Raw genomic sequence first — 27,680 nt, 5'->3', positions numbered from 1 at the left:
TGCCGGGTGGGAACTCCGTCTTCCGTCGTTCGGCGGAGCTGGTTCGTTGTTTGTTGTAGACACAGTACAGCGACAGTCTGTAATTCACCTAATATATTGTCAGTCCCTGCTCGTGGTATACTCCATGTCTCCGCCTCCCACCCGTGCACGTCAATCTTCCGAATCCGAACCAAACAGTATTAACAAACGGGCACGCATCACTCGACATGCGTGCGAGCGATGCAGGGCAGGCAAGAAGAAATGTGACGGTCAGCTTGTGGGTGTTTTGTAATGTTAAACAAGTAATAAACAAGTAGTCCGGCCGTTAACTTACCCATTCCAAGAATAGCCTTGCTCAGCATGTACATTGTCCAAAAAAGGTGCGCGCTCCTTCATGGCGTCTTTTGTCCGAAAGGCCTCCGTGATCTAGCGGTCATAATGGTGGACGATCAACTGACCGATCTGTTGGTAGAATGCATTTTTTCAGCCCAAAGGCGAAGACCCAGGATCCCGGTTCCTAATCTCACCGATGGCCCTACCAGTTCCTCCACGCCTTCTCACCATATTCCTGATCAAGGACGGTATCAATCTCCTATGATGTTCCCCTCAATTGCCAGTTCTTCCGAAAGCTACGAGCGACAGTCACGATACAATTCGCCTTCACGGCCACAAACTGCGGGGCATGATGGCTCACATGCCAACGATATGCCTATGGTCACAGCGACCGAAGCTGAAGGAGTATCAGAAATTCGTGACTGCGACCACGATCACGAAGATGGACACGAAGACAGACAAGGTCGTGAAGTACACGGCCACAATCATGAACATACGCTAGCCCGTATAGCACATGTTATGGCGAATGGGACTGTTTCCAGATATCCATCTCCAGGTGTAACAATACTTTCTCCTGCAGATGGCAGGCCGATTGTCTCTAGGGAAAGTAAGCTCCGCCTTCATTTATTGACTTAGAAGGCGGACTGACGAGTAGGGCCATTAGCAGATATCTCGACCAAGGGCGATTTGCTTGACAGGCTTCATCGCCATCTCACAGTCGTGTTTTCTTTACGATCTTTCCCCAAAGGCCATTTAGGCGAAGAATTGAAAGATGAGAATGACAACAAAACAGGAGGGCCAGGCGAGCTATTCTTTCTTCCCTCTTGCGAAGACGGCAAAGCATACATAAGATGCTACTTTGAACACGCGAGTTTTATTTCGTGCGTGAATCAAGCTCATAAAGCTGATACTTGCCTTCTTTGTCAGGCAACTTCAACGTACAGATATCTAGATCGACGAAATATCGAGCAATTGACTGATGACTTTTATACATCAAACGGGTCCCTGTCTCAAAAGGACGATGTGGTGCTCTTACTGCTGCTGATGGCGATTGGGTGAGTACCATAGGTTCCTCGTAGTCTAAAAAAACGCGGGATCTGATCAAAGTTTGTTAAAACAGCTGCCTGTGGACTCCTTCGTGGACTGGAGCAGACCCACAAATGATGACCCAGAAAGCGTAAGCAAATTGAGTTTCGGATCAGATGAATATGGTGAATTGCTGATAAATCGCTCAGTCTTCAATTACTTCGTGCTGCTCAGCGGCAACTGGAGACCTTATCCCTATCCCAGCCCCGATTACGTATGGTACAAGTCCATATCGCTCTGGTGAGTTTTCTTCCAGTTGGACGATGTGTGGAGGAACGTGTTACTAACGTTCGGCACCATTTTTTGTTCGACCAGTGTCATCTCTATCTCGGAATGTCCCATTTCCGCTCAGCCTGGCTGGCCTTTGGTACCGCCGCTCGACTTAGTCAACTTCTCAGGTTACATCGCAAGAGCCCCGATGGCACCCCCCAAGAATTGGATGAACCTCGTCGACAGGCGTTTTGGAGCGGTTACATGATGGATAGGTGAGCGCCAAGCCAAGTCTCCAATAGATCGGCTGTTTTAACATATTATTCAAGATATTTATCGCTAGTACTTGGATGTCCAGTGATTTACGATGAGAGGGACATAACACAACGTTTCCCAAGCTACCCGAACAGCGGAGACCATTCGGTTGATACGCAGGATGAGGCGCAACGTTTGGCTGGATCAATAGCACATATCAAGTGAGTAGTTCAGGTATAAATGTTGCCTGATTCTCATATCTGCATTCTTCCCTGTTATCTCATGATCAGATTGTCGCAAATCCTGGGCCATGCTCTCCGAAAATTGCAATCGCCAGGTGAACTATCAGATCTGGAACGCTCCCTAGCCGTACAGTCTCTTAATCAAGAACTCGATCGCTGGTTAGCTGAAACACCTCGCTTTTTCCACCCCGATGGGCCTGATACATACGATCTCGGTCCATTTGCCAGTATACCACCATTCTTCCAACGGTACGTCCCCTTTGCATTCTACAACGAAATCTGTAAAAGTCCCGACTGACCAATATTGGCTATTATCACGGGTTTGTAGCCAGCAACAGATTGTACGCTCAGCATATCACTTTATTAATCTTTTTATTCATCGCTCTTTCCTACTCGATCAATTCGTCAATCGTATCCCCGCCAGTCAGCCCCTCGCACCTCTTACTGTCATGTCGCCCGAGGTTACCGTATGCGTCGAGTCGGCAATCAGTATTGCCAAGTCCGTTTCGAAAATGAAGGACAGTCCAGGTGCCAAGGGAACGTTCTGGGTGAGCATTATCTCGGAATATTGCACATCTTTGTACCCTTGGTACTGATGGCTTATGGTAATCTAGAATTCCGCATACTTTTGCTTTGCAAGTCTCACTGTGCTTTTGGTTTATCTAATGGTATACGAAGAGGCCCCTAGACGGGCAGAAATCGAGAGTATGATTGAAGCGGCGATGGAAGGGCATATTCAGCTTACTGGCTCGACCAGAAGGGAACGCGAGCAAATCCTTGAAGTGAGTGAGCCCATCAGAATTAAAAATTCCGTTCTTCCTATTTGTTTCTTCGCCATGATTGCGCTTATATTCACCATTGAGAGCAGGAATCAAAACGCGTGTCAGAACTACTCCGCCGCCGTCAAGAAGAACAACCTGAGATCGCAAGCTCTAAAACCCAATACATACCGCCGTCATGGCCAGGTATGGAGGATCCTTTCGTTGGGAGGTAAGCCTAGCCCGTATTACTGTTGATTATCTGTAAGGAAAATGTCAAAGTTAATGTCTTGCTCTTCATTTACCAGTGCGCCTAATTGGGATCCGCTATGGCAGAATACTCTTGACATGCTTGGTTTGGACATGAGTATGGGCATTGGTTTGCCATGGGGAACAGGCGCGATTGAGGAAGGAGGAGTCAATACGGGTACAAATTCTGGTGCATTTGGATTTTTATGAAGGATTTTATGACTTTATCATGCACTATAATACGCTTGTAGAAATTGCATGTATGATTTTCAGAAGCTTTCTGTGCCAACAATTTCTCTTTTTATGTTCACAATAAAACGAAGCCCTTTGCCCCTCCATGATGTGGTCTCCTTGTCAATTCCATCTTGAAACAGCTCATAGCTGGGCATGTATCTATCACCAATATTATATGAATAAAACTTGACTTCCCAAGCTGGGCAACGGACTCACCGGTTAATGAAATGTCGGACCTGCTCATCAGTCATTCCGTTACCTCCATTCTTCGCTTTCATATTGTGTTCTTGCTGCGACATTTAATGTTAGTGCCTCATTGTAATCTAAACCGTAGATAGGCAAATGGACAAACTTACCTGAAGTCTCCAAGTCCATACGTAAGACAGATCCAACGGTTGAATCTGTACAAAACAATCAATTTGATCCCAAAGTACTTCATACTGCCTCAGATTTTGGTTTATACTGTGTAGCGTTGATCTCGAATACAATAAAATGGTAGGCATGACCCCAGGTGCGCCGACGAGAGAAGAAGAGGGCCATTGTCGTCCGGCTTCGGCGTATTTCTCTTCTAGTTTGTCATTTGATAACGGCCCGAATCCATTCATCCACCCTTCAAATATGACCACATCAATCGGTCCTTGCACTTCTACTACCTCCTTTGACCGGTCACCCTCGCCTTTGAAAAGGGATTTGTCATATATGGGCAGCTGAGCCCTTTGGTCCTTAGTCGCAGTTGGAAACTTCGCACTGCGGTCATTGATAGATTTCAACTTTGCCAGACATTGTTCCAGAAGTGGTAAATCGTGGGTACCGGCGGGGCCGCGGCCGTTGAGGAGTGGGTTATCGGGCTCGGATTGGGATAGCTTGACCTGATCGGAATGGGTGAGGTAAAAGTCGTCCAAAGACATAGTAGCGAGACGCAGACCATAATGTTTTTCCAGATAGTCTGGCAATAGACCAGTTAGGTGTGATTTGCCTGGGTGAACGGTGCGAAAGTGATCAGCCGCAGGATCTCATATGGGCAGAAGAAGGGGGATACCTACCTGCACCTTGAGGGCCCTGTACACCTACTACAAGAGGAGGACACATCGTTTCTTTATTCCATGAACTTCTGTGACGAGCGAGCTGTGATAGGACGAAACCGGCTGTCTGCTGGACCATTGCTCCACCGGGGATCTGTGCTGTAGCAGTCATAATGGCTTGTAATGTAAATGTATACCTGGATTCGCCGATGAAGATGATCGCTCGTTCAAGTGATTGTTGACGACTGAGAGAATGCGGCTTATTGTCAAATAGATGCCAAACGCAACGCATTACTAGATATTTTATTTGGTGCCGGCCGACGGCCGGCGACGCCGCTGTAAGCAAACGGATCTTGATCTCCGCAACTAATGCGGAGATCGGAGATTCATTCACACCCCACAACTCCGTTCCCTTTTTCCGGGATCAGCACGACGGACACCTCCTTTCCGTCACCCCTGTTTTATTTTTTTCTACATTTTCTTTTCGGCTGAAGTTGCGCTCGTTTGAAAAGGCTGAAGAGTCGTTCTACAAGCATCCTTGTAAAGTGCACGAATAAGGTCTGCCCGCCAGCTGTGAAGCCTTTAGTGCCAAGTGAATGTCAAAGAATGGTTCCATAATGATATATCGGGTCTGTAACGATATACCGAAAAAGCACTTTTTTATTACGGCAAGAAAAAGATACCGATACTTATACCAGAAGATTTGAATTGAAGTACACGGGGTGGTGATAAAACGCATACTAACATGGAATCATTCCTGTTGAAAATAAAAGAGATGAACTGGTAGGTAAAAAAAGAGATAAATGCAAAAGCAAAAAGCTGTGGAGGAGCTGGGAATTGAACCCAGTACCTCGTCAATAATCTTTGGTTTAAACGATGCTAATGACGCGCTCTGCCAAATGAGCTACACCCCCTTTGCTGCTTTGACTTGATCATGAATTTTATATTAAGTCATACATCAATAATTCAAGGTGGTGCTGCCATATATGCATAAGTAACGCTTCCCAACCATTGTGCATCGTTTCGCTAGTCCGATAGTAGTCAAAAGCGGCCGTGCACGTCCCAATTCCTCTGTTTGTGGAAACTTGGAAATTAGATGCATCTACCGTCGCCCCAAAACGAAGTTTTTGTTATCTTGCCCAATGATGCAAGCTCTTCCCTCTTGTGACCGTCTAAGAAAAGCACAAATTGACTTCTCATTCCTCTACCTCAAGTCCGACCGCTGAACTCCCTCCCCAAACTCTCTCACCTCTCTCAAAGAAAGTCAAACCCCCTAAACTGGCTCCAAATGAAGACCCAACATGATCATGCTCTATCATAGTTCAGACACAGAGATGCCCAACAACACAACGCCAACGCCAATAAGCTAGTGAAGAGCGTTTATTCGTCCTCCTCGCTTGATTCATCGTCACCCGCCTGGTCCATGTTGGCTGCTTCGAATTGTTCCATGAGAGCTTTGAGCTCTGCATCTTCGGTTTCGGAAACAACCTTGGGCTGTAGAATGGTTCCGTTAACATCTTCCAACCTGTTATTTAAGATGTTTTGGAAAAAACTCACCTTCATCTTGATAGTGATATCACCCTTGTCTTTCCTAACAGTCTCACCAATAACTTCAACCGCCTTCTCCATCAACTCTATCGCAGCATTCTTGTCCGTACTTGTCGTGCTCATAACGTAAAGCGGAGGGGCGACCAACCTGACTTTGATAGGCACTTCTGGGGTAGAGACGGCTTCACCGGCGGTAAGGGCACGTTTGATAGCTTCGATACCGGCATAGGAGAAGCATTTGACTTCGACATCGGCGCGAACCTTGACGGGCTTGGGGGTAAGTCGTCGTGCGATACCGGATCGGAGGTCGGCAAGAGTTTCTTCGTCAAGTTCGAGGGTGCCAAAGACAGCATCAGGTTCGCTACGTAGTTCATCAGCATTGCGCCCCTTACAGAATGATGTTTTGAATGGAGGTTGAACCTACCTGATGGAGAGTTTGAAAGCCTCGTATGCATGTCCGTATTGTCGATGCAAAGGCCAAGCAATCTTTTCGTACAATGATTCAGGAGTGACACCTCGCTTCTTAGCAACTTGGGTAATGATAGAGTCGACCGCTTTGCCCTTCTCGTATTGTTCCTCACACTTGACAACCTCCTCCGCAGAAACTCGTCGCTTGGAAAGATCAATATAGCCTGAAAATGTCCTTGTCAATGTGATTCTATCCTTTGACTCGACAACTGGACTAACCCTTGTCGGGGTCCACGCGCATCACAACAACGACTTCGTTTCGTCCCACTCGAATGAGTTTCTGGACTGATCGGATACGTCTTCGGGAAAGCTCGGAAAGAAGGATCATTCCCTCAATGTTGTCATATTCAAGCTATGGCAAGTCATCAGAATTATCTCTTATAATACTTGATACCGTTCCACTCACGAGCTTGACGTAGGCACCCATGTCCTCAATAGACTGAACCTGGACCATGACCAATTGGTCGACCTATCACGCATAGATAATCATCAGTCTTCACGCCTGTTTCTCCTGCTTCATAAGCAAGCGCACCTCGGGGTATTTGTTCTCATAAAATCGGGGCATCTTGGACAAGTGTTGATGAGTGGCGGATTTCTAGTTCAGGAAGTTTGAGATAGGCCAAAAGTGTGGCAACGAGTCGGATTTCAATATCCTCCTGATACAATTTTTTGGCGGCGCTGAAGTCGAGAAAATTCGTGCGCTCCAGCTATGTTGTGAGAGGCTGTCGGTCCCAGATGGTTTTGGGCTGAACGATAGAAGACAAGAAGAGGAGATAGATTGTTGAAGCGAGTCCCCCGAAGACAAAGAACAACCCCTTCCAAGGCGGATTGAAAGCGAAAGTCTTGATGTTTACGTAAAACCACATGTTGACCGTCGGAGTCTCGGTGTTTCAACTGGGTGGCATTTCGCCTAAGACCATAGCCGGCGGTCGGGGCCGTCACTTAGCCGAATGACCACATTCCCCGTATGGAACAACGCTGCTATATAAGCCTGGTGGTACGAGTTCCCAACGAGAAACCTTCGCTAGGGTATCTCTTTTTATTTTCAGTCACTGTATCATGTTAGCTCGCACTCTTCTCAGGCCTTCCCAAACTTCGTACCGATTCACCATCCGCGCCATGTCCACCTCTGCAGAACAGCTCGTCATCCCGTCTCGTTCTCCTTCGAACAACGTAGCCATCTTGACCCTTAACAGGCCCAAGGCCCTCAACGCGTTGAGCACTCCCTTGTTCAATGCTCTCAATGCCGAGCTTGAGAAGGCCGAGACAGATGACAGTGTGAGGGCCATTGTCATTACCGGCGGTGACAAGGTGTTTGCGGCTGGTGCTGATATCAAGGAGATGAAGGACAAGGAATGTATGTTCTCGGTCTTCACCACATACCGTCTTTTGCTCATGTTCCATTCCAGTTGCTGAGGCATACACTAGCAATTTCCTTGGATCCTGGAACCAAATCGCCTCTATCCGCAAGCCAATTGTCGGTGCTGTCGCCGGCTATGCCCTCGGAGGCGGATGTGAGCTCGCCATGCTCTGCGACATCCTCGTCGCTTCCCCTACTGCCGTCTTTGGCCAACCCGAGATCACGCTCGGGATTATCCCGGGAATGGGTGGCTCCCAACGTCTTACTTCCCTGATTGGAAAGGCGAGGGCTATGGACATGGTTCTCACTGGAAGGAAGATTGACGCAGATACGGCTGAGAGATGGGGGTTGGTTAGCAGAGTTACCAAGGAAGGGGAGAGTGTGACTGAGGAAGCGGTAAAGGTGGCGGAGAGCGTGGGCAAGTTTGGAAAGGTGGCTGTACAGGCTGGCAAGGAGGCCGTTAATGGATGTAAGTTTGACACACGTGCCGGAGACGTCTGCGTACGGATACTGAGATTTTGTGTAGCTCTCGACCTTCCCCTCGAGCAAGGTCTAAGGCTCGAAAGGAGGCTCTTCCAGCAACTCTTCGCGACCAAGGACCAGAAGGAAGGTGAGTTGTCATTTCGTTTTTTTCTCCAACGGTTTGATTTGACGAATACCCCTTAAGGCATGGCTGCCTTTGCCGAGAAGAGGAAGCCTTCTTGGTCCGACAAGTAAGCGGCTGGGTCACCTAGAGCCGAAAGAAGAAATAATGAAAGAAGATAACGGTTGAGAAGTTTATGTGCAAAATCATATGCATTTGAGTTCTGTAAACAAGTTCCTCGAAGGTAAATGTGTGGAAGACATGAATCGACATTAAAGTGCTTATTCATCGATGATTGGAAATCAAGGAAGAGACGCCTAAGCTTATACATATGCTTGCAGCTCGAAAAACTGTTTAACAACGACATGACATTCAATCCATCTCGCACTGTACAATACCCCATTTATCCCCCATTGCAACACCTTCACGTTGAATTCGTCATCCCCTAAAAGAACCAGAAAAGTCGTATTGCGCCAATGTACGTGTCACGTCTTTGCCCTCATTGGCCCAAAACCATTGAACTCCGAAGCCGTAAATCTTTTATCGCATAGCGTAGCTAGTTGGCGATAAGGACAGCAGACGGGGTTAACCCGTTCTCTTTTAGGGATTTTTTCATATCTTCGCGGGAAAACGTTTTCCTGTTTAGTTGTGTCCCATATTAGCGTTTCTCGAGACATTATGTCTTTGCGGCAGAGGGAAAACGAGTGGGAGAATAAGAGGCAATCACAGACGTACCTAGGGAAAGTCATGGAAAATCCGATAGTGTCAACATTGTACTCTAACTTCTCGGATGCGACCCATTCCGCAACATCAATTAAAGCTGGTTCCAGTCAGTACATCCATTCCCTTCAAGAGACAGCTCACTACGAAGAGAGAAGGTTAGGGTACATACTGTTATCACTCGGGAAAGTCTTTGTCATCGGTGTTCCACCCGTCGCCAGCCTAACTTGCAACCTTGTCTCCGGGTTCTCGCTACTCTTCATTCCGGTATTCGCCTTGGGAACAATAGTAGGGACAGGGGAGGATGACGTTGGGATGGCCTTTCCTTCCCGAAGAGCTTTCTCGCGAGCCGCTTTCTCGGCACGTTCACGTTTATCGGCTTCTATTTGGGCTTTGATGGCTGCTCTGGCTTTTTGGTCTTCGAGTTTTTCTGCCGATACCCAGAAAGTGGGTTGGATGGAAGAATGACAGTAAGCGGGCAAGTCAGGAATAGGGAAGAGAGACGTGACAAACCTCGTTTCTTCTGCTCGGCGTCCTTTAGCGCTTCCTTAAGCTTCAAGTCTTCTCGGACTTTACCAGTGTCCTGCCCTGCCTTACGTCGAATCGCCTAAACCACTATGATTAGAATTCTTTGTTTTGTTATAAGCGAAATTGTAGACGATGAGTCATACCTCGTTGGCACGGTTCGCCTTCTCATCCTCCTTGGATTGTGTAGCCCTCTTGATTGCAAGCTTCTCACGAAGCTCTTGGAGCTTTGCCTTCTTCTCCTCCTCGGTAAGGGGTTTGATCTAGTTTCATGCACCTACGTTAGCAGTGCTGGAACGAACGGAACGAAAGGCTTACCTCCTCGGTAGACTCTTCGAACTGGTCATGACCCGACTTTTCGGCATGAAAGCTTGCAGTAGCTTGGGAGCGGAAGATCTTTCCGCATTCGCTACACTTAATAGACTTGGCAACAGCATCCGAGTCATCGACTGCCCCACCAAGCTTCTTGATATGTGCCTCGACAGCTTCCTCGTCGTCCTCGTCGACTTGTTCGCCCATAGCTTCTGGGATTGGTTTATCCGAGTTGGCAAGGAGGTGGTCCATAGCTGGCTACAGAAGCCCACCAGATCAGTCAGTGTGGGGTCGCAGGAATACAAGGCGACAGATCGAATAGCGAACTCGGACGTACTTGGAGACCCGCTTTATTGGTAGCACGAAGGGCCCAGTCAATGCGGGCAGGGTCAAACCCCATGTCTAGTAGTTGCTGCTTGTCCGACATGATTTATCTTGAATACGGATGATTGTTGAGATTTAAACGATGTGTCTATGAACGCAGGTAACTAAGTGACTATAAGCAAGAAGCCGGGCATAAAAGTCATGACGTCACGTACAGCCGAAACATCAGTAAAAGTCGTCCATTTCGCATCTCCTCAGCTCTTTCCTCCACTCATCTTTCATAACACATTTTCGCGCTACTCCGCTAGCAATAATGCCCCCATTCGCAGCGCGTCCGCTAAGTTCACCCAAGTCCCATCCTATATTTGCTCAGATCCGCCGCCATCCTTTTATCCTCTTCGGCCTCCCCTTTGTCGGTATTATTATCGGCTCATCTTTCGCCCTCCAGGCATTCACCCAGACACGTTATGATTATCAAGAAACAAAGGTGAAAAGTGTCGGAAAAGAGGAAGAGCTAGGGATGAAGAGCGGTAGAAGAAAAATTGACCTTAAAGAAGAGTATTATGTGCGCTTTTTCTTTCATTTCTTTTTTCTTTGTAAAGGGGGCATCGTTAATCGGGTCAATAGAGACTAAACAACCCGACCGGCGACAATTCCTCCCTCGACAACTCTCTCGCAATGCCCAGTTCCCTCTCCTCTCCTTCATCTCTGGATGCTTCGCTAGCTTCTTCACCGGCGCCACCAAAGAAGAAGAAAAAGTTCTCCATGGCCTCTATTTCGCAAAATGACTATGAACCCGTACGTGTACCTCGACCTGAGGGCGTACCCGAGTGGGGTGGGGGAAGGAGCGGAGAGGAAGCTCCGATGAAGGGGTATAGGAAGGAGGATCGATGGGTGTAAGTTTGCTTCATTGAGCTGCAAACATCTACACTGCTCCTTATATTTGGGTTTTTCATTATTGTTGTACGATGAGTATTTGAACTTGGTTATGGCTGAAAGGGATGGAGCGTAGGAAGAAATGGGAGGTTTTGGGATTTTGAAATGCATTACTTAACTGCATCGTGCTTTCTGGTCCTTGAATAATCAAATGGTTACATCATTACTCGAGACGGGCTATCATTGATCATAATATAATGTTCGTGAGTATCAAAAATGCCCGTAAAAACAAACTATAAAATACGACTATATTGATACAAACCAAGAATGATATTCTCGACGACAACGACAACAATTCACGAATTATCCTCCATCCTTTCTTTCCTACTTTTGCTTGCCCAATCATTAAATGGTTACCAATTCGGCGCTATGTCGGCACCCCAGCCCACCCTCCAGCTGGTTCTCCATCCCCAAAAGAGGCTGTGCCCCAACCCCAGTTCTCCATTAGATCAAAGAAATTCGCGCTCCCCTGTTTACCTACCAAGGTCCTCAAACTACCTGGTATAGGGATTTCGAGATTCACGTAGCGTGGGGCCTTGGCCCATTGACGCTGTGCATTTGTCTCCCTGTTTCCCTTCACCATGTCTGGCGTTCCACCAACGCTCAATGATGGAGGTGATGAAATGGATGGTGGAGGGCCTAGTCCAAGAGGGCGCGATAAGGGATGAAACGGATCTCTACCAAGATAAACACCCGACCCGGCATAATCCAAGGTCACCCTAAACACTGCCCAGAGGAGTACTATTTCCATGAGCACCCACCATACCCAGCGACTCCAGCGTACAGCTTTGTTCATCCCTTTGCCTAAAGTCTGTGATGTCCTTAACGCCAGGCTAGCGGGGAAATCTGATGAGGCGTGTTGATTGTGTTGGCGAAGATGTGGGTGAGAAGAAGCGGAGACGGAAGAGAGAGCATCAAGCCATGATTGCTGGGCAGTTTGGAGTTTGGAAAAAGCGGTTTGAGTGTGGGTCTGGGCAGAGGTGAGCTGCGGAAGATGGGAATTGTATGTCGTCGACCGCATAGGGATGGGTATCCGCCTATTCACAGCTCTATCAGCTCTTATCATCCTGATACGTGCATAAGACACGTGATTTCCCGATATGAAAGGGATATGGGTACAAACTTACGAAGTAACACTTCTAGCCAATTTGGCCGTCCAGCTCATATCTCCAACATTTTCGTCCATTTTCCCCTCTCTCGTCCGCCTCTCAGGACTCGTTCGATTCTTTGAATTCTTTGGACTTTTGGGACTTTTAGGGCTTTTGCGCCGCGGAGATAAATTCAAAGTCAGGATCGACACATCACCTCCCTCCTCTTCCCTTTTCCCTTTTTTATCCTCTTCATCCTCTCTTTCATAATCCTCTCTATGCATCGTAGCTTCATATCTCAAGGGGGAAAATCTCACTCTCCCTGTCCTACTCCCGCTCTCACTCGCTATCTGATCTTGAGGGCGTGGTGACTCAAGTTCGCGCTGTAGACGTTGCGGAAAGGGAATAATGTTCCATGCCCCTGGGGGACGAGGCGTTGGACCGAGGGCAGGAGACTGTGAATGTGGATGAGAGGGGGTCGCAAGTTGCTTCTGTATTGGATTGGCATTCGACAGTGAAGAGGGAAGCGGGGTAGGGAATTTGGGAGTTTGTGTCGGGGATCGTGATTGCGACAACGATTGTGATGATGATACTGTTTGTGGTTGCCGTTTCCTAGGCGAAGGGGTTCTCGAATAGGGTTTGGTACCTGTCTGAAAAGTGGTCGGAGGTGTACGTGCACGACTCTGACGAAGGGGCAGGCGGATGGGGGAGGGAGTATGGCGATGGTCCGTGGGCAGGGGGGTGCCGGCGCGTTGAGCGGAAGAATGATAATTTGATTGTTCCCTCTCTTCTATTGCACCTCTTCCGCCTCCCAATACCTCTTCTAAGAATTCCTCTTCTGGAGCATCGTGTTTCACTTCTTCATCCTTCATCTGGTACTCTTTCCTTGTCTCCTTGTCTTCACCTTCGCTCAAACGTAGAGACAACGACCGGAAATATGACTTGGTCCTTGATGCTGATCCCAGGGCATTATCCCCACCACCAACCATCGGCACCTTTCCCTTCCTCTCCCCATTAAACATCCTCGCCCGTCTTGACGAGTATGTATCAACTCCTTCCTCTTCCTCACTCCCGCTTATGGAGTGAGAAGGAAGTTCGGGCAGGGCTGGCGGAGAAGGGGAGCGGGTTGGAAGGCGTCTTGATGGTGGGGATGGGTGGGATCTAGAAGTAGCTTGATACAAACTTTCACGTGTTTGGAAATGTGTGTGTGGGCTTTCCTTTTTAGACGGATCGGGTCTGGCAGTCCCTCTCCTGTCCCTGTCACCATTCCTATCAACACCATCTTCATATCTGATCTCCTCCTCATCACCCTCAACAGTACTCTCTTCCCATCCCACAGCAGAGACGCCTTCATCCAAGTCTAACTCCATCTCTGCTCTGACTTCCAATCCTTTGAGATGCATCGCAAATTCATCGTGGGTTGATGGGAGGGGATCTATACTTGATCGGCGCGGAGTGGGAGGTATAGATGGTGAGCGGCGTTGACGTTTGGGTTCAAGCGAGCGAGGCGGGGTTGGGTAACGTTGCGGTGAAGCGGCGGACGGTAGTGCACTTGATGGTGGGGAGGCATGAGACGGGGAATAGGTTGTACGGTAATGGCGTCTAGATGCAGAGCTTGATAATTCTTTCTCAAATTGATGCGGAGACGGCGGACTTGGTTCGTGTTCAGATTCGTAACCTTGTTCTATCTCTTTTTCTTTCCTCTTGCTTCTTAAGCGGGGTGACTGCCTAACAGGTTGATGTGTTCGTGAAGATGATGATGAGCGAGGCTCAGGATGGGAGGCAATATATGCGTGAAGCTGAGACGGTAGTGATTTTTGCTGGCGTTTGGCTTCTGGTTCGGGCTCTATTACTGCTTGCGACTCTTCGTCCATATGAGACGTGCCTACAAAGTTCAGTTTGGCCCTTGGTCGACAAAGAGGAAAAATGACACACTCTGAAGCAATACAGCCGCTCTGGAGGGTAATCTGCCTTGAGCAAAAGCAGGTGACCCCCTTCGTTCTGACCTTCTAGAATAAGGATTTCCAAATCTCGGCGGGGGACTGGGCGGGCTTTCTTGTTCTGGGTCAAAAGATGATCTCGCTGGAGATGCCCCTTCTCTCGCCTCTTCTTGTTCCTCCTCTGGCTCTTCCTCCTCTTCCTCATCACGAGCGTCCGGTTGAACTTGGCGTGGCCTTGTATATCCCATCCATTGGTGAGCCATTTCCGTCTCCCTCGGTTCCCTTGGGGCTGCCCGACGCACTTCCTCATCCATCTGCCGTAGTAAATCTCTCAGCTTATCGCCCGGCGCCATCTCTTGTTGATGCGGTTGAGGCTCGTCGTCATAGTCAATCAATCTCCCCTCCTTCACCCCGTTTCCTTTCAGATCATGACCATCCTCATCACCATACTCGTAATCACCATTTCCATCACCATGTCGAGGGATAGCAGTACCTTCGTCGGACCATACTGATGTGCTTGTACTGGGAGCGCGGTTGCCTTCGCGGGGTCGCATGTTGTTCTCGCCGGATGTGTCAGACCATGCGTACGAGAGAGGGGGAGAGGACGTGAGATGTGACGACGGTGTCGGTGTATGGCGGTTCATTTCTTGAGACTTGTCAGCATATCGATGTGGAAAATATATATTTACTAGATTTGAGCGCGAAGTTGTTTGTTTTCGTCTCGTCGTTCGCGTCAACAAATTAATTAAATTAATTATTAATATTGAAAGGCATGACGTGGAAGAATTGCCATAGTCTCAATCGAACTATCAATCCATCGAAGGCTTCGCTGATCTTGTCTTCGAGAGTGGTCAAGTTGTCTTAAGACTACCTCAACAATTTGTTTCTCACCTCAATATCTACTCAAACCCCCATGGAAGAATCCTTCAACACAGACGACGACCTTCGAGACGTCTTTAAGCTCCTCTACGCCGACGACGACTGGGCGTTGACTTCAGACTCCGAGCTCGACGATAATGAACATCTGGGTAACGCAAATGGGATTGACATCGATGTTACCGATGACTCAGAACAATCTCCCATACGGATCTACAGTGGGAGAATAACGAAGAAGCGATTATTTTCGGCGTTGGATTCCTTATTCTCTCCAGGTTACGAAACCACCGCAAAACGACAACGAATATACAAACCTCCTGCCCCATCAGTTCCTTCTCTCATCCTTTCTACCCAGCCTATACCCGCCCTTCCACTTTCCAGAATATACGCTCCATTTTCCGCATTAAGTCTCTTATCCCGACTGATGACTTTCCAACCATACACATATACCCCTCAACACCCGCCGAGTCTATCGCCTGTAAGAGCCGCTATGAAAGGCTGGGTAAACGAAGGACGAGAAGGACTGAAATGCGATGTTTGCGGGGTAAGATGGGGGCTAGGAGGACTGGAAGAAGTCCGAGATGAGGGGATGAGAAGTAAGCTTGGAGAAAAGCTGGCAAAGGGGTTCGAAGAGCGCCATGAAAAGAATTGCGCGTGGAGAATATGTGCATCTCCAGGTGTGTCTCTTTATATCCTTTCGTCATCCTGTCTTACCTATGGCTCCGCAGAAAATCTGTATGAACAATTACGCCATCTTGTTCACCCACCCATCACCTCGTCCCTCGCTCCTCTCGCGTCTCATCTTTTATTAGAATGCCTCACCCTTCCTTCCCTTCGTCTTCTATCTCCTCTGACTTCTGTACAAGCCGAGCGTCTTGTCAATCTGTTCAAACCTTATCTCACATCCTCCATTCCTTCTGCTGCCACCGATGTAGCATCCCAATTAGCCCTCTTCGGCTGGTTCCCTTACCACCCGAACTACCCCACAATACAGATCTCCCTCGACATTCCCCCCAGTCGGACAGAAATTATATGCTGCCGTATATGCCATCGGCGCATAGGTCTTTGGAACTTTTCCAGCGAGAAAAATGGAGCGAAGCAGTTTGATGCACTGAATGAACACTTGGTTTGGTGCCCTGTGCGAACCCAAGATGGCGAAAAAGAGTGGTGGAGCGTATCAGGATTGCTGGGTGGACAGAGTACTCAAGCGAAGAGGATTGGAGAGGGTGGCATCAAAGGTTTAGTCAAGGTTAGCGAGAAAATTGAGAAGAGATCCTGGAGGAGATCGTGAAGAAGGGTCATGAAACATGTTGTAAAGTCGAGAGGTATTGATGGACAGTAACTATCATCTTTAATCCATCCAGCCGGAGAAACACTAGGACAAGCGACCATCATATAAAATCATTTCCAATGGTCTTCCGGATGAGGTTCAAACCTCGACAGCTCAGCTCGAGATCATAAGAAGGCGGGTGATGATGGCATGTCAGGTGATGTAGGACGGATGAAACCATTGATAGATCTTCACAGGTGATATATCGCACAAGCTATCGGGCAAGAATGCGACGGAATCGTAACTAGACTTTACAAACGTCGCTATCAGTGCAGCTGCTATCCAAAGCGGCCATGTCCTGGACATCCTGGGTACGATAATACAGTAAAACGCTCTTGACTGGATATGCAATAATAGATGGGCTTCATCAGCATTTTATTGGGAGAAAGAAGGCTTCAAAAAGAACATACCGCGGAGGTTGGAATCTTCCTCTGTCGGAGGACCATGGGTCCAACCTGTACCGCCATTGGACCAATTGTTGATTGTGAATATCATGTTATGCTCCGGTTCTACAAATCATAACATGGGACACATTAATGCTCAGTCTGCAGTAGAGAATACCTAGGAAATTCTAAATTTAATAAGACTTACGGTTATCAGTAGGTGAGTCCTGTTTCGCACCATTGTAATACCTCGTTGTCGAGCTGGATAACCAAGCAATAGTATAATTGTTGTACGTCTTTCGCGGGTCGTTGGTGCTTATGCCTGGGAAAGGGACATTGGTGTGTGCGGAAGTGAGGCTATTAGGATTGTTGGGCTAGATTTTAAGGTGGGGTTCTTATTAGCTTCTACTTTTCGGGATCTCCCATCTTCTGGACTCGCGCGCAGAAGACGAAATGAAGGAACTTTGCACTTACATCGCCGTTAGGCTGCAAATCGGGAAAGGGCAGGAAATTAGTACGGAATCGAGAATCAAAAGAATGAAAATAATTTACAGGCCAGTTGCTATACCAAACTCCATCGCTATCAATTGTCGAACTAATCACTTCGATATCAAGCTCGTCTGCATATTGTGTTGCAATAGAGTGATTCAACCACTATGGGAATGTCGTTCCATGAGCCATCCTTATCCAAAAAAAAAGGCAAAAAAGGGAAGACTGGTCGGGAAACTTACGAAAGCCTGACAAGTCCCATCCACCCCGCTCAACAACGCCTCCGTCTGGAACACTCCTTCAAACAAATTCGTCTCATTGAATGCAATCTCTGCACATTCCATATTCGGACTCGCCGTCTGATCTTTTGGTACAGTCAAAACCAAATCCCCTGAATCAATATTCACATTATCCTTATTCCCCCAACACCTATTCCCATTCGCTGCGCCCCCTACATACTTTCCATCATTCACCAACCAACCCGCAGCAGCGAGGCCATCTCTGGCATTTCCATCGGAAAGCGCAGAAAAGGTGTAAGCAAATTTGTAAGGAAAGTACTCGTCGTTGAGCGAGGAGATGGAGTAGCCGCATTTACAATCGTCTGAAGGGTTAGAGAGGACGAAGTCGGTACCCATTTGAGAACCTTGAGGGTAAGCAGCACTTTGAGCAGATGAACTCCTTGCGGAGACAGAAGTAGACGCAGAGGAGGAGTGGTCCCCAGAAAAAACTGATTCAGCGGCTGAGGTGGCAGCGCTCGCAGCGGATGAATCTGTAGCCGACACAGCGGAACCGCCACCACTACTGACACTCGCAGCCTTGGCGGTAGTACTGGCCCCTCCTGCAGCTGTATTGGAACTAGCGAGCAGATTGTTGCCAATCACGCTCGTACCCGAAGCGTCGCTTGAAGAAGCAGCCGCAGCAGCGGTAGTAGCAGATGTACCAGCACCAGCAACTCGACAAGTGTTGGCAAAGGTTCCTCCCAGGTAAGGGACGAGGGTTAGTAGAGTGAGGGCCGGCCGCATCTCTAATATTTCTCAGCAGGTAGAGGATGGGAAGTGGACGGCGCTTTCTTGGGTTGTATTCGGTAGATTGGTGGGCTGAAACAATGTCAACTTGAAGTTTTGCTTGTCGTTCAAGGCGAGTAGTCCAGTACCGCTATGAATCGAGAGATCACTTACCGTGGGCATAGAGCCAGCTGCATTACATATATATGCAAACCCATCATGAGCCAATCGCTCCCCTGTTTTCTCTACTAATCCCTTTAGTGTGAGACTATTTAGCGCCGCAGTCGCAGTAAAAAAGGGGGTTGATTTGAAAGGAGCTTGGTGATATTGGTCCTTTCTTTTCCTTTTTCTCACCTCGTATTCGTCCTTCAACATCATGGCTGTTTCACCATCATGACATGTTTGAGCGGGTGGTACTCAGTAGTAGCACTCTGGTCTCAATTGATGTGTTTGAGAGGAAAATAGGACGAGATCGGAATGAAGGAACTGCAAGTCCAGAATTGTAGCCATACCCAAACTTGATACTATGGTGTAAAAGAAAAGTCGTGAACATTTCCAGTACCCTTGTAGTGTTTATCCAAAAAATACCGCCACGATAGAGGTCGGGGGGGGGGGGGGTTATGAGCAACCGAGGAAAACAAAATGCTAATTGATACATACCATGCAAAAGAAATAAAACATTCCAAATCCTGGCTATCAGATCCTCCTACGAACGACTTGTCGGCGGGAAAATCTCCTCTAGTCTCTATTGTTTTCCAAACCCCTTTCCCCCCTCCCCCCTCCCCTCCCCTTCGGCCTTATCCCCAACTCTTCCCCCCTTCCCCTTCTTCTCCTCCCCCAATAACAACATGATTCCCAGCGTCCAAAGCGGTATCCAAAACGCATAAACTCCAACCCACCCAAAATTCCCCAACTCTCTCCACTCCTTTTCCAAATCCACTTTCCCAAACCACTGCATTACTGCTGGTATAATCCAAGGAGTCGCTAGTGTGACTACACGGGGCCATTCAGGGAGACGGAGGTAGAGGTGAGCGAAGAATGCGAGGAGGATGGATTGAGGAAAGTTTATCATCGCCAGTGTGGGGATGAACGCGCCGTAGAGGAGGAGAGACATTGATTCCAGGGATTTGTGCGCCAGTCCGCGGGGACGAGGGTAGAATAGGAATGTGGCGAAGAACAAGTATGTCGGTAGTCTCGTCATCCAAAGCAGGAGTGCTGAGCCGAACGCAAAGGACATGTATACCAGCCCTTGCAATGGGGAAGGGCAGTCGAACCCGCCGATGGTTAAACTTGCGCCCAACAGGACCGCCGCAGGGAGGTAGTTGCCGACGGGGATAAAGTAGTTGGGGCGAGGAAGGAGGTAGAAGAAGTACGAGGCGTGAAGCCGTTCGAGGAGGTTGTTGAATGAGCGGAGTGTGGATTCAAGGGTGCGGCCTAGGGTGTGGAAGCCGTGAGGACCGGTTGCAGGGGTACAGTATAATGTGAGAGAGTCGATGCGGTATCTATTCGTTGTTAGTACACTGCTTAAAGAGCCTTTTTTTTTTTCTTTTTTGGTACGTACTTTGCCAGTGAACCGTGTCCGGCACTGGCACTGCCCAAAGCAGCATACGCGAAATGATGAAGCAAATGCTTTGCGCCAAGCAGATACTTTCCAAGCCAGACAATTCCGTGTAAAGGCTCATCGGGGATGTTGTGATATCGCAAAGGCACTTGTCCGGTATATTGAGCGACCCTGGAGACGGTGTTGATCACATCTTGATTAGGTAATCGACCGTTTGTGCCCTCTACACGACGACTATCAGAATCGATCTTATAGATTAGACGGAGGGGGCCCACCGTAAAAGACGCCAAGGTGGGAAAATGAGTGGCCGGGGTAGTCAATGTTGAGACCCGTCCAGATGACACTAGAGAACAGAGAGTGGTACTGCTTCATAAACTCGGCAAGACCCGATTGGTATTCCTCGCCGACAACCAGGACAAAATCAAACGCCCAATGATTCTGGCCTACACCAACTGTCAGCTAAAGTACTATTATGTGAGTTACCAAACCTCTGACCTCTTAGGAAATCTCCCAACGCTAGCAGCGTAGCCACCCCTCGAAGGTTCTCACCTCCATCCCTCGATAACCAGTTTGCAGAGACTAAGATCGTTTCCATACCTGTAGCCCGGGGGGGCGTGACGTGTGCATATGTTGCAGTGGTAGTGTTACCGGTATGTAAGCCTGCTGCAGAGAACGCGTTCTGAATGTACTCTGTTCGTCTTCAAATGACTGTCAACTTTAACGTCTGTAACGACCTAAAGAGGAGCCTCACTCTGTAAAAGTAGAGTTTGAACTCGATAATCGTTCGAGCTCGGCGAGGTATACATCTGCTTTGTGCACATTCGCCCAGTCAAAGTACACTGCAACCTGCGCCGGCTGAAGGGCATGCTCATCCACATACGTTCTCTTCCACAGTCCTTCGTACGGTAACGCTAGCAACCAAAGTACGCCTACCAATGTCAAGGCAGCTCTGTTTTGTATATCAGTCTCAGGCAATGAATACGCCCGCTGCATGAAGTGGTGTTACTGACTGTATCTTGGAGACATTTTTCCAGAATATCCGGAACAGCTTTTGCCGACGGGCGATTTTCTTTGCGAGAGCGACATGTTCTGCAGTGTAGTTGACGCTGTTTGGGTCCGGTGGTGGTGGTGGATTGCGCCTGTGGAACCGGGCGAGAAGGGACATGAGACTGAGTTGAAGGACAATTCACTGGGCGGTGATGAGCCCTAGGACGCTCGACTGTTGGAGGAATAATGCAGGCGTTAGTTGTAATGGATAGTGGGTGGATGGGACTAGGGTCGGCAGGCGCGATCGTGGATATATGCTTAAAGGCAATAGAAGTATTGTAATTGTAATTGTAATTGTTGTTGTAAATTGTTATTTTTGGTGGCTGAAGGCAGCAGCAGTACTCGTAGTCACCGATGCGCCTGGTATGGGCCGGTCCGGGGGGGCTTTGCACAGGCTGAGCTTGACTCATCTAGCTTTCCTCGACACGATCCGGCGGCCGGAGGTAGTACGACGGCGTCTTAATGCATGTGTATGCGGGCAAGGGGGGAGGGAGGTCGGGAGGGGGGGGGGAGCTGTGGTCGGCTGATCCTCGGCTGCTGTCCGTAAGCGGCGCAGATACAGCGTCATGCAATATGAGCCAGCAACAACTGCGGATCGCGGTGAAGTCTTTGTGACTTTCTCCTTGGCGTGCGTATTGACGCTCACTGTCTTCGTTCTTCATCCAGTCCCGTCCATCTCCCCTTCCATCGCCCATCCCTTCCTCCGCTCTATCCATTGCAGCTGCAACAGCAACGTCCCTTGTGCTATAAAGCTACTACTACACCCACACAGCCTCATCCACATCTACGCAGCTACCGTAACCCTTTCCTAGCGTCGCTCGCAGCAGCACACTTTCCACATCACGCCCTAATTTACATCGATAAAACTCCTATATATCAAGACACGCCACCAGCAAGGCATAGCATAACGTTTCGTTCAGCGAGCGTCTGTCTTGTATAGTCCGCCACCCTAACCCAGTCGTCCTTTGTCCTCTTCGTTTCAAACGGCAATCGGCAACAGTCAGCAACATTCATTTTTTCACTCGACAGCGAAACGCACGACTTTTCAAATACTTTGAGACTGGAAGATACAATAAGTATCATGTGGAGAACGACGAAGCAATGGAGGCCTCCACCTATACACCTCCTGTGGCTCGTCTTGGTCGTCGTGGTGGTACTCTTGACACCAGTAGATGGTATGTCTTTCCGTGTCCTCTGGCTTGATGCTAAAGAGTTTTTTTTTTTTTTTTCTTTCGACAGCCCGATCACCTCACCCTGCCCCTCTGCGGAGACTGACAACAGCCACCTCTCACTTATCCATCCTCCCTCGCAGACCTAAAAATGGGCTCGTCCCACGATACTCGACCCTTCTCCCTCCGCCACCGTCTACTCTCAAACATTCCGATAGCCTCGTTCTTACTCTCGACCTTCCTGATCTCTTACCTTTCAAAGTAAAGTTATTTGTACAACCCTCGGAACACATGTTCCACCCTGATGCTCGGATAAAGCATGGGCAACAAGTAATTGGAGAATTGAGAGAAGAAGACTGGAGATTGTATACTGGTGAAGTAGTTCACCCGAGCTACATCGATAGATTGACCGCTCTCTATGCTATTGGAGCTCACCAGCCATTGTCAGAGAGGTCACAGATCCATGGTCGAGCGAGCGTGATGGTTCACCATCCCGGCGATCTTGACGGACATGATGCAGTATGGGAAGGATCATTCACTGTCGATGGAGAGCTGTATAATGTAATGACTAGGGAGAATTATGAGAGGGTGAAGACATGGGAAGATGTCAATGTCCAAGGTATGGGCCAAATGGTAATTTTCCGGCAAAGTGACATGAGGCACGACCAAGGCACCAACAAAACAATACCTTCTTGTTCCCACGATTCGTTGGAATTCAACGATCTCTCCAACCCCGTATTCAACACGTTCTCCACCCATGATACCTCTTCCTATTCCTTCCTCAACCCTTTGGGCATGTTCTGGAAAAGAGGCGATACGGGCGGTATGACCGGTTCGTCCAACTATATAGGCTCGATCAACGATACCAGCGGTTGTCCCGATACCCAAAAGATTGTTTACATGGGCGTCGCTCTGGACTGCAACTATGTCGCCGCTTACGGTTCCGCCGATGCCGCCCGAACTCAAGTCCTCAACAACTGGAACCAAGTTTCAGCACTGTATAAATCATCATTCAAAATCTCCCTCGGTATCATCGAGCTCCAAGTACAAAACATCACTTGCCCCTCTACGCCCGTATCAGGGGAAGAATGGAACGTAGGTTGCGACACGAACATTACCCTCGATACAAGACTGGGCGATTTCAGCGCGTGGAGAGGAGCCAAGGGGGACGATGGAGCCGGTCTTTGGCATTTGATGAGTGCGTGCCCGACAGACTCGGAAGTGGGGGTAGCGTGGCTCGGGACGTTGTGTCAGACGGATAGCTCGCAGCAGAGTTCGGGGACAGTTTCGGGGACAGGTATTAGTACCGCTACCAAGACGGAGTGGAGTTTGATCGCTCATGAAATCGGACATGGGTGAGTGTCGCACTTTTCTTACGTTTTCGTTTTTTTAGGGGTCGGGGTGGGGGGTCTGCGCTGGTGTGCGGGGAAAAGAAATACAGTACATGTTTGCTGACGAATGTACTGCAACACCTTGTATAGATTTGGGGCCATTCATGATTGTACATCAGGCTGCTCTCTCTCTGGCTCTTGTTGTCCTTTAACAACATCGACGTGCAATGCAAACGGCCAATTTATCATGAATCCCACCACATCCACGACAGAACAAACGTTCTCGGGATGTACGCTGGGAAATATATGCAGTAATATTGGAAATAGAGCCGTGTCGACGAGCTGTATACAAACGCCGGGGGATAGAAGTGTTATCAGTTTACAGCAGTGTGGTAGTGAGTTTTCTTCTCCCTTTTTGTTTCCCGGTCATCAACGTGCTGATAAAGAAATAGATGGGATTGTGGAAGATGGAGAGGATTGCGATCCGGGAGGAAACACGACTTCGTCATGCTGCGACTCTTCCAGTAAGTCATAAAAGTCTTCCCCGCAATCCCATTTTCTTCCTTGGAAAAAAAAAAAAAGTCGAAATAAAAAACTAATCTCTTCGTTTAAAAGCCTGTAAATTCACCTCTGGCGCCGTCTGCGACCCTTCCAACTCTGCATGCTGTACCTCCTCTTGCCAATACTCACCCTCCAACACCACCTGCCGCCCGGCCGTTAACGATATCTGCGACTACCCCGAATACTGTACCGGCACCTCTGCAAACTGTCCAGAGGATCAGACGGCGGAAGACGGGACGAGCTGTGGATCGGATGGGTTGAAGTGTGCGAGCGGGACGTGTACGAGTTTGGATCAGCAGTGTAGGACGGTGGGGGCGACTATGGGTTTGAGCGAAGCGTGTGGGCAAAGGGATGATACGAGCTGTGTGGTCACGTGTAAGGATCCGAATTCGACGTGAGTGAAAAAAAAATGATCCCAAGTGCCAAGGTCGGGTCGAGAAGAGAGACTAAAATCCTATTGTTGTTTTTAGAAGCTCTTGTGTGGTACTTCAAACCCCTCTGGTGGATGGGTCCCCATGCGGTAAGTCCCCCGAGTGCTCTTTTCCAGAAAAAAATTGAGAAACAACGTGTGTTTGTGGGCTGATCATTTTATTTATTTATTTTTTTCAGGTTACGGCGGCCATTGTTACAACCAGACATGTGAATCCGGATCATGGCAAGCTACCGCCGCAGCATGGTACAGACAAAACCTCCAAATCTCAATCCCAGTCACAATCATCGTAGGGTTGATCGTCCTCGCCATCCTGTTTTTCATCGCGCGCTGCATCTATCGCTCATGTTGCCGTCGTCGAGGTGCCGGCGCCGCCGCTGCCCGAAATACAAAATACGTGCCAGCAAATGGAGATACATACTATGGCCCTCCACCAACCCAGTCCCAGTCGGGCGGAATGATGCAGATGTCGCGGGTGGCAGCGCCCCAGCCGGCTCTCCAAAGGGGTTACGAGTCTCGTGCGTCAGTGGAACCATTGATGGCCGGTTCCGGAGTTGGTGCTGGTGCGGGGGGGTATGGTAGGCCAAATAGCGACTACGACCACGGTCAGGTTTATCCTCCAGGCCAGAGGTATTCACAGCAGGGGTACGGAGATACTTTTTCTGCCTCTGGGCAGGGATACGAAAGGGATGGGCATGGTGGTGGGGGGTATGGGGGGCAGGGATACGAGTACCACCAGGCACCGCAATATAGCTCGTTTGCGGCGGGTACAGGTGGAGGAGAGGGAGGAGGAGGGGGAGGGATGTACGGCCAGTCAGGCGGTTGGGTGGATGATAGGACGTGGAATGGACAATACTATGGACGGCAGGAGGCTTATGGGAGGTAATCGATCATGGGACATTTTTGGGTTTCAGAGAACCTGCTACGAAAGAATCAAGTAGGCGAGTGTGCAAGGGGAAAGCGGGTGATCTGATCTAATGGAAGGAAAGGAGGCATCATGATGTTTTGTAGCTGTGTATACATCATATCATCTATTTCAACAACTGTAAACTGTAGCCATGGACTTTCAAGAAGAACGACCGAGGGGGAATTTATCATGCATTCCCTTGAGTTGGAAACGATCCTTCTTACGGCCCCCTCTCGCAATGTAGCGTCTCAAGTCTTATCCATCTTAAAAGGAACGAAGGATAGGAGTCTTGACACCAGAAGGTGTTTGTACGCCAGAAGCGGTAGGAGTCGGCACTTTGCCATTGTCGTATTCGTGGATAAAGCGCACAAGATCCAACAATCGACAGGCATAACCGTACTCATTATCTGAATGTCGTTGGGAATTAGTCTTCAACCCTTGACCGAAAAAAAAAAGAGTGGCAAGATCGCCTTATGGTTGTTACTCACCATACCAAGCAATAATCTTAAAGACCCTATCATTCAACATGACGCTCGCAGCCGAGTCTACGATACAGCTATGTTGCCATCCCAAGAAGTCGTGGGAAACGAGTTCATCGTCATTGACGCAAAGAACGTTGGCTAGCGGACCAAGGCTGCTAAGGCCTGTAGAAGCCTCGCGGATAGGACGGAGGAGTTCTTCTTTGGAAGCGACGGGTTTATTCAGGCGGACAGTAAGGTCGACCATGGAGACGTTGTTGACTGGTACACGGACGGAGACGCCTACAGGGAGAGGCCGTCGGTTAGCCAATTAGGACTTGAATGAGTTAAGCTGGCGACTCAATGGAGGAATGCGTACCTGTGAATTTTCCGGCTAGTTCGGGAAGGACTAGTTGGACAGCTGTAGCTGCACCGGTGGTTGTAGGGATGATGTTCGATCCAACACCACGGCCTGGTAAAAACTCCGTTAGCCAAGATGGATTTAATACCTGATGTTAGAAACCCACCTAGACGACGGTTCTTCTTACTGTAACCGTCAAGAATGGGTTGGGAGGAGGTCGAAGCATGGACCTGAATACGAGTTGTCAGCATTTTGAGGCGTAAGTCCAATTACATAACGATGCTTACTGTTGTCATCATACCAAACTCGATACCGAAAGAACGATTTAAAACCTTTGCCAGAGGCGCAAGGCAGTTGGTCTGGAGGGCACCGATCAGCAAACATTACAGCTGGATAGACTATTACTCACGGTGCAGCTTGCATTTGAGACAACCGACATTGAAGAGTCGTATTCCTTTCGGTTCACCCCGACGACAATTGTCTTGGCGTCCCTTCATGCCAAACTGTTAAAAAATGATCTGATATGGGATATGATAAAGAAACCTACTTTGAAGGTGCAGAAATTACAACCTTCCTCGCCCCACTCTTGATATGAGCACTAGCTGTAGCCACCGTAGTCATTTTCCCTGTTGACTCAACGACATACTCTACACCAGCGGACTTCCAGTCGAGCAGTAGGGGGTCTCTTTGGCTGAACAGCTCAATCCTTCTATCCTTATAGTAGAGTGCACCGTCTTTGATAGACAGGTCATTGGCGTGTCTTGAAGTTCCATGAGTGGAATCATATTTGATAGCATGCAAGAGGTAGTCGATCGAAGGAGCAGTGTGGTTGATAGCGACGACTGTATGATGGGATTAATCCAGAGCCCGATGCCGATTACCTTCCTCTTTATTCACGTACCGATAAGATCATCTCTTTCTAAAGAGGCTCGGAAAGCAGCACGGCCGATACGACCGAATCCATTGATACCAACCCGGCAAGGTGGAAAAAAAGAGTCTTGAATATGCGCCAGCAAAGGATTGGTCATTGTTGATATTTGTTGTGTAAGCGATGAGGTTTCGAGAGGGCTTGAGGGAAAATATTTTCATCTTGCCATGAATGAACTTCAAGTTGATTTATATGAAATGTATGGCCAACATTCGAGGAGAGTCAAGACGGAAGACGGAACAGCGCCGAAGAGGCAAAATGCGGGGCCCTGTGGAAAATGCCCGCCGGCCGATAGATCGGCTTCACTTTGTATTATGTAAGAAGCAATTCTTACCGCAGGAGCTTCACAGGTGCTTCGCAGCAATTGCCGTTTCCGCGATCCGCTTCCGTGTGTTTTGCGGGGTTCATTTCACACGCGGGGCCCAGTACGATTCACTCCAACATAATACAGGAAATTGGGCGCCTTGTAAGACCCTCAAGTCTTCTACAACCCTCTATCGTTGCATATGCATCCGATTTTACACATTTGGCTCAATAAAAAAACATAACTTGAATCCTCCATCGTGCCAAGGCCGGAGAGAAAGACAAGTGAGGGAAAATCTCCGGTCTCCGCAAGTGACGCGGAGCGAAAGTGGTTTTACGGAGATTGCAATCAGCGGCTTATTTACAATGT

At 48.6% G+C, this 27,680-nt stretch overlaps 12 protein-coding genes and 2 non-coding genes; 6 read left to right on the top strand and 8 right to left on the bottom strand.

The window, feature by feature from the left end:
- The first annotated feature begins 70 nt into the window (after positions 1–70).
- Positions 71–3,384, top strand: CNAG_04534. Of its 2 annotated transcripts, none has more exons than XM_012196182.1 (14): positions 71–256; positions 329–359; positions 452–919; positions 977–1,179; positions 1,240–1,367; positions 1,433–1,489; positions 1,548–1,638; positions 1,714–1,883; positions 1,938–2,084; positions 2,154–2,354; positions 2,434–2,653; positions 2,720–2,887; positions 2,974–3,095; positions 3,172–3,384. In XM_012196182.1, exons 1-14 carry the CDS (start codon positions 125–127, stop codon positions 3,320–3,322), a joined length of 2,289 nt encoding a protein of 762 aa, XP_012051572.1. In that variant the 5' UTR covers positions 71–124; the 3' UTR covers positions 3,323–3,384. The 2 variants fall into 2 exon arrangements, with proteins under 2 accessions (XP_012051572.1, XP_012051861.1); XM_012196471.1 differs by having other exon boundaries at positions 324–359.
- On the bottom strand, positions 3,286–4,627 carry CNAG_07779 (D-glycerate 3-kinase). Its single transcript, XM_012196181.1, has 4 exons — positions 4,390–4,627; positions 3,703–4,322; positions 3,563–3,636; positions 3,286–3,505 (listed from the first exon to the last, which is right to left on the bottom strand). The coding sequence occupies exons 1-4, from the start codon at positions 4,538–4,540 to the stop codon at positions 3,382–3,384; spliced, it is 969 nt and encodes a 322-aa protein (XP_012051571.1). The 5' UTR covers positions 4,541–4,627; the 3' UTR covers positions 3,286–3,381.
- A 563-nt stretch (positions 4,628–5,190) lies between these two features.
- CNAG_10120 lies at positions 5,191–5,282 on the bottom strand. Its single transcript has one exon. It is a non-coding gene; the product is annotated as a tRNA-Ala (tRNA).
- Positions 5,283–5,347: 65 nt separating this feature from the next.
- CNAG_07778 (translation initiation factor 2 subunit 1) lies at positions 5,348–7,296 on the bottom strand. XM_012196500.1 has 6 exons: positions 6,917–7,296; positions 6,791–6,853; positions 6,604–6,736; positions 6,341–6,548; positions 5,926–6,277; positions 5,348–5,862 (listed from the first exon to the last, which is right to left on the bottom strand). The coding sequence occupies exons 1-6, from the start codon at positions 6,947–6,949 to the stop codon at positions 5,749–5,751; spliced, it is 903 nt and encodes a 300-aa protein (XP_012051890.1). The 5' UTR covers positions 6,950–7,296; the 3' UTR covers positions 5,348–5,748.
- A 64-nt stretch (positions 7,297–7,360) lies between these two features.
- Positions 7,361–8,607, top strand: CNAG_04531 (enoyl-CoA hydratase). XM_012196470.1 has 4 exons: positions 7,361–7,741; positions 7,794–8,213; positions 8,271–8,354; positions 8,412–8,607. The coding sequence occupies exons 1-4, from the start codon at positions 7,444–7,446 to the stop codon at positions 8,459–8,461; spliced, it is 852 nt and encodes a 283-aa protein (XP_012051860.1). The 5' UTR covers positions 7,361–7,443; the 3' UTR covers positions 8,462–8,607.
- CNAG_04530 (DNA-binding protein) lies at positions 8,529–10,411 on the bottom strand. XM_012196469.1 has 7 exons: positions 10,222–10,411; positions 9,891–10,142; positions 9,719–9,835; positions 9,561–9,654; positions 9,220–9,477; positions 9,063–9,147; positions 8,529–8,965 (listed from the first exon to the last, which is right to left on the bottom strand). The coding sequence occupies exons 1-7, from the start codon at positions 10,309–10,311 to the stop codon at positions 8,884–8,886; spliced, it is 978 nt and encodes a 325-aa protein (XP_012051859.1). The 5' UTR covers positions 10,312–10,411; the 3' UTR covers positions 8,529–8,883.
- Positions 10,412–10,490: 79 nt separating this feature from the next.
- On the top strand, positions 10,491–11,272 carry CNAG_04529 (cytochrome c oxidase-assembly factor COX16). XM_012196468.1 has 2 exons: positions 10,491–10,773; positions 10,836–11,272. Exons 1-2 carry the CDS (start codon positions 10,522–10,524, stop codon positions 11,106–11,108), a joined length of 525 nt encoding a protein of 174 aa, XP_012051858.1. The 5' UTR covers positions 10,491–10,521; the 3' UTR covers positions 11,109–11,272.
- Positions 11,273–11,284: 12 nt separating this feature from the next.
- CNAG_04528 (hypothetical protein) lies at positions 11,285–14,847 on the bottom strand. XM_012196467.1 has 3 exons: positions 14,168–14,847; positions 12,272–14,117; positions 11,285–12,181 (listed from the first exon to the last, which is right to left on the bottom strand). The coding sequence occupies exons 1-3, from the start codon at positions 14,814–14,816 to the stop codon at positions 11,512–11,514; spliced, it is 3,165 nt and encodes a 1,054-aa protein (XP_012051857.1). The 5' UTR covers positions 14,817–14,847; the 3' UTR covers positions 11,285–11,511.
- CNAG_12872 lies at positions 11,341–13,843 on the top strand. The gene is made up of 2 exons (XR_001046083.1): positions 11,341–11,347; positions 11,411–13,843. It is a non-coding gene; the product is annotated as a hypothetical RNA (non-coding RNA).
- Positions 14,848–15,006: 159 nt separating the features above from the next.
- Positions 15,007–18,757, top strand: CNAG_04527 (hypothetical protein). XM_012196466.1 has 6 exons: positions 15,007–15,725; positions 15,777–16,981; positions 17,042–17,147; positions 17,247–18,233; positions 18,292–18,387; positions 18,440–18,757. Exons 1-2 carry the CDS (start codon positions 15,086–15,088, stop codon positions 16,337–16,339), a joined length of 1,203 nt encoding a protein of 400 aa, XP_012051856.1. The 5' UTR covers positions 15,007–15,085; the 3' UTR covers positions 16,340–16,981; positions 17,042–17,147; positions 17,247–18,233; positions 18,292–18,387; positions 18,440–18,757.
- On the bottom strand, positions 16,382–18,429 carry CNAG_04526 (hypothetical protein). XM_012196180.1 has 7 exons: position 18,429; positions 17,493–18,347; positions 17,314–17,415; positions 17,236–17,247; positions 16,970–17,135; positions 16,789–16,887; positions 16,382–16,717 (listed from the first exon to the last, which is right to left on the bottom strand). Exons 2-7 carry the CDS (start codon positions 18,270–18,272, stop codon positions 16,623–16,625), a joined length of 1,254 nt encoding a protein of 417 aa, XP_012051570.1. The 5' UTR covers positions 18,273–18,347; position 18,429; the 3' UTR covers positions 16,382–16,622.
- Positions 18,758–18,816: 59 nt separating the features above from the next.
- CNAG_04525 (glycosylphosphatidylinositol transamidase) lies at positions 18,817–21,170 on the bottom strand. XM_012196465.1 has 7 exons: positions 20,826–21,170; positions 20,567–20,764; positions 20,311–20,513; positions 20,091–20,258; positions 19,816–20,038; positions 18,915–19,756; position 18,817 (listed from the first exon to the last, which is right to left on the bottom strand). The coding sequence occupies exons 1-6, from the start codon at positions 20,978–20,980 to the stop codon at positions 19,000–19,002; spliced, it is 1,704 nt and encodes a 567-aa protein (XP_012051855.1). The 5' UTR covers positions 20,981–21,170; the 3' UTR covers position 18,817; positions 18,915–18,999.
- A 184-nt stretch (positions 21,171–21,354) lies between these two features.
- On the top strand, positions 21,355–26,315 carry CNAG_04524 (zinc metalloprotease). XM_012196179.1 has 7 exons: positions 21,355–22,037; positions 22,102–23,386; positions 23,513–23,757; positions 23,815–23,886; positions 23,978–24,317; positions 24,394–24,443; positions 24,533–26,315. The coding sequence occupies exons 1-7, from the start codon at positions 21,944–21,946 to the stop codon at positions 25,237–25,239; spliced, it is 2,793 nt and encodes a 930-aa protein (XP_012051569.1). The 5' UTR covers positions 21,355–21,943; the 3' UTR covers positions 25,240–26,315.
- On the bottom strand, positions 25,353–27,184 carry CNAG_04523 (glyceraldehyde-3-phosphate dehydrogenase, type I). XM_012196178.1 has 8 exons: positions 26,981–27,184; positions 26,627–26,921; positions 26,489–26,570; positions 26,367–26,438; positions 26,246–26,309; positions 26,098–26,190; positions 25,749–26,021; positions 25,353–25,667 (listed from the first exon to the last, which is right to left on the bottom strand). The coding sequence occupies exons 1-8, from the start codon at positions 27,105–27,107 to the stop codon at positions 25,525–25,527; spliced, it is 1,149 nt and encodes a 382-aa protein (XP_012051568.1). The 5' UTR covers positions 27,108–27,184; the 3' UTR covers positions 25,353–25,524.
- Positions 27,185–27,680: the final 496 nt, after the last annotated feature.

Source organism: Cryptococcus neoformans, chromosome 9, assembly GCF_000149245.1.
Source record: "Cryptococcus neoformans var. grubii H99 chromosome 9, complete sequence".
Lineage (NCBI taxonomy): Eukaryota > Fungi > Basidiomycota > Tremellomycetes > Tremellales > Cryptococcaceae > Cryptococcus > Cryptococcus neoformans.
Note: the sequence above shows the minus strand (reverse complement) of the source record. Positions and strands in the feature narration are given on the sequence as shown.